The sequence below is a fragment of the Amphiura filiformis genome, chromosome 9 (genome assembly GCF_039555335.1).
Source record: "Amphiura filiformis chromosome 9, Afil_fr2py, whole genome shotgun sequence".
Lineage (NCBI taxonomy): Eukaryota > Metazoa > Echinodermata > Ophiuroidea > Amphilepidida > Amphiuridae > Amphiura > Amphiura filiformis.
In genome coordinates, this window is record NC_092636.1 from 40,858,223 (window position 1) to 40,861,461 (window position 3,239).

Here is a 3,239-nt window from a genome sequence, read left to right on the forward strand (position 1 = left end):
AACTCTTCAATGTCTAGTCCCTCAAAGCGATTGTTCAATTCCAACTGGAATTCTGACCTCTTCTCTCTTAGTCGTAGGATGTTAATCTTGCTTTTCTTTTCATTTCTGATAAATTTAAGCCTGGCTAGTCTTTTGCTGATATGAAGTTTAGCCCTCACCATTCTGTGATCACTTCCTATATCTACATTTGTGATAACTCCACAGTCCTGGATAATTCCCTTTTGGCTACTGAGAATAAAGTCTATTTGGTTTCTGGTGTGTCCATCTGGGCTTTCCCATGTCCAATAGCGGTTTTTATTTTTCTTGAAGAATGTGTTGCCTATAACCAGCTTATGCTGTGCTGCAAATTCAGTAGCATTTCACCTCTTTTATTTCTCTGTCCATAACCAAATTTTCCCATGATGGCCTCTTCATCTGGTTGGCATTCTCCTACTTTGGCATTAAAATCGCCCATTACAATGGTATACTTTCCTTTGTTGGCTTCTATTGCCTTACTCACGTCTTCATAGAATATTTCTACTATCTCATCATCGTACTCGCTAGTGGGCGCATACACTTGGATGATGCTTATTTGGTCTTTTCCTGTCAAGTGAAGGTTCAGTGCAGCTACTCTGTTGGAGTAGCTTTTTATTTCTGTGACATAATCGGTAAGTTTTGGATGTACAAGAAATCCTATTCCTTTTGCTTCTGTGTCCTCTTCAGTTTTACCATGATTATACAACCACATTCCTCCCTGTAGTTCAACAATCCCCTGTCCTTCTCTCTTGGTTTCTGCTAATCCAATGATATCCCATTTGAATTCTTGTAGTTCATCCAACAGTGTTTCAAACACTTCCTCTGTTCTCAGAGTCCTTGTATTATAAGTACAAATGTTCAACTTTTGTCCAGCCATTTTTCCCGTCTCAATCTTGAAGTTTCCGTTAGGCTTTGGCTTCAAGACGTCATGTTGAGCGTTATGACTAGGCAATTTACAGCTTCTGTATGGTTGATAGCTGTGCCCATTCTGGCCATGGGCTCTACGGCCTCTAGTTTTGCTACTTTCCATAATCATGAAGGTTTTTGCCATAAATCGACGCGCTGGCAGGGCGTGTTGTCGATTGAGGTTTCTGTCAGGGTTACCTCACCCTTATTCTCCTCCTATCTGTAGACATTCCTGGAGATGTAGGTTCGATGTTCTTGAGATGTCTTACAGCAAGCAACATCTGCAACCATCCAGACTGCTCCAACAGCCTTTCAGGTCACAGAATATTGCCCCAGAGCCCCCGTCTGTTAACTTTGCCGCAAGGCAGAGCCATAACAGGCGATACGCGATTGACTTGCAATCTTCGAGAACGTGGGGTTGGTAACTACAGAGAGGCGATTAGGAACAAGAGGACTGATGGAATGCCTCCTGTGCCTACAACCATTTAGTATAGGAGAAATAGCAAAGCAAGCAAAGGGTAAGTAGCATGCAGGAGAAAGGTAAGGGCATGCAGGGAGAAAGAGGGGGTTAGGTAGGGAGAGCAAAGCAAGGTTGGAGTTGCGCATCATGCAGCCATTTTATCACCCACAGGCGTGTGGATCGGATCCCAAATGAAACCATCTACAATCTGACCAACACCACTCCACTGATTGCCAGAGTCAAGATTCATCAACTCAAATTTCTCGGCCATATACTGCGTGTTGAAGACGACGAGCCTGTGAAAGAATATGCCCTTTATATTCCACCACATGGAAAGAGGAAACCGGGACGGCCGCGCACACTGTACTTACAGTATGTCCAGCACATCCTGGGAGATACTTATGGATGCTGCAACCAAACAAAATTGTTTCACTTCCCCAAGATCGCAATAGATGGAGAAAGCTTGTAGTCGCCTGCTCCGCATCCGACTGATGATGATGATGATGATGATGTTTTTACATGTGTCAACTTCAAGTGCAATATTATAATTTTGATTGTTGTATGTTATAAATATTTTGATGTGTTTTTTAGATTGTAATATTTTAAGTAATTCAGCCTTAGGGCTGCGATTTGAAGTAAATATACATTACTACTTACTACTACTAATATCACCTAGATTGTACAGGGTGTCCCAGAATGATCTGTACCGGGAAAGATGGAATTTTTTAGGTATGAAGGGCATGTTGAATGGTCATATTGTCTTGCATTTTTAGTTCTACATATATTTAGCTTTCTCAGATTTTTTAGATTTTAAAAATTGGACGTTTCTAGTAGAAGTTATAGAAGATTGCGCAAAATGGTGAATTCTAAGTTTTGACAACGCAACCTATTTTGAAAATCTGTAACATTACTAACCGTTCAGCACAAAGTTATTTGGAAAAAGTTATGCAGGTATTTTAGTTGTGCCCTGTTCATATTTCCACTAAATAGCCGATATCTATCTATTATTTATGACGTTACGAAGCAATCATCATATGGAATTAAGGATTTGTGGCCTAATCCCATTCTCTCTTTGGCGGTAGTTTTAAATATAGTTAATGTGGTGTGAGGTCCATGTCATTTGAAATGCTTGCAGAGATCAAACTGGTTGTGGTACAGAAAAGACGGCTCCTCAATTTACTGTACAGTAGCGTGGATTTCTTTCAAAAACTTACTGGCAAACCGGCAGCTATGTTGAGACGCAAAGAAGATTCATTAGACGATAGTGTATAACGTAAAGAAGTTTGACGAGCACGGAATTGTCAGGAATCGGCAGAGTGAAGCTTCAGGTGCTCGTAAGACTGTAAGAACTAGAGAGAACATTGCAGCTGTCCGGCAAGCTTTAAGGCGTGACCCCAACAGTAGTTGTCGTCGAAATGCTGTGCCAAACATCCCACGTTCTTCATTTAATCGTATCGTGCCATTTTTTTTTTTATGCGAGTCGTTTTTCATCGATTTTACATTATTGCATGGCACGCCAAAACAAATAAAGGTAGCGTGCTGAAATTAACAGAATAAGTAGGAGACATGTCCAACATTATAATGCTGGTATCAAAAATAGATACACTCTCCGTCTTCTATTTTTAGTTATTTTTGCAAACACGGTACAAATCATTCTGGGACACCCTGTATTAATCTTTTTCTGACCAACAATATTAAGATACATTCTATTATGAGCACATAAAATCCGCCAAAAGTGTTGATGTTTTTTAACATGTTTAAAGGCACTTACAACACAGGTATTGTGTACCGGTGTACCGCCTATAAATATAATTGAAATCTTGCTCTAAACATTAGGCCCTACTATATTTTTCTTTTT

The 3,239-nt window shown here is 40.1% G+C and overlaps 1 protein-coding gene across 1 annotated transcript; it reads right to left on the minus strand.

Annotated features, from left to right (window-relative positions):
- Nucleotides 1-319: 319 nt before the first annotated feature.
- Nucleotides 320-1,051, minus strand: LOC140160075 (craniofacial development protein 2-like). The gene has a single exon (XM_072183345.1). The coding sequence runs from the start codon at nucleotides 1,049-1,051 to the stop codon at nucleotides 320-322; it is 732 nt and encodes a 243-aa protein (XP_072039446.1).
- Between the last annotated feature and the right edge of the window lie 2,188 nt (nucleotides 1,052-3,239).

Excerpts from the sequence above, each read along its gene's own strand:
- LOC140160075 (XM_072183345.1), bottom strand. The coding sequence starts at position 1,051 with ATGATTATGGAAAGTAGCAAAACTAGAGGCCGTAGAGCCCATGGCCAG.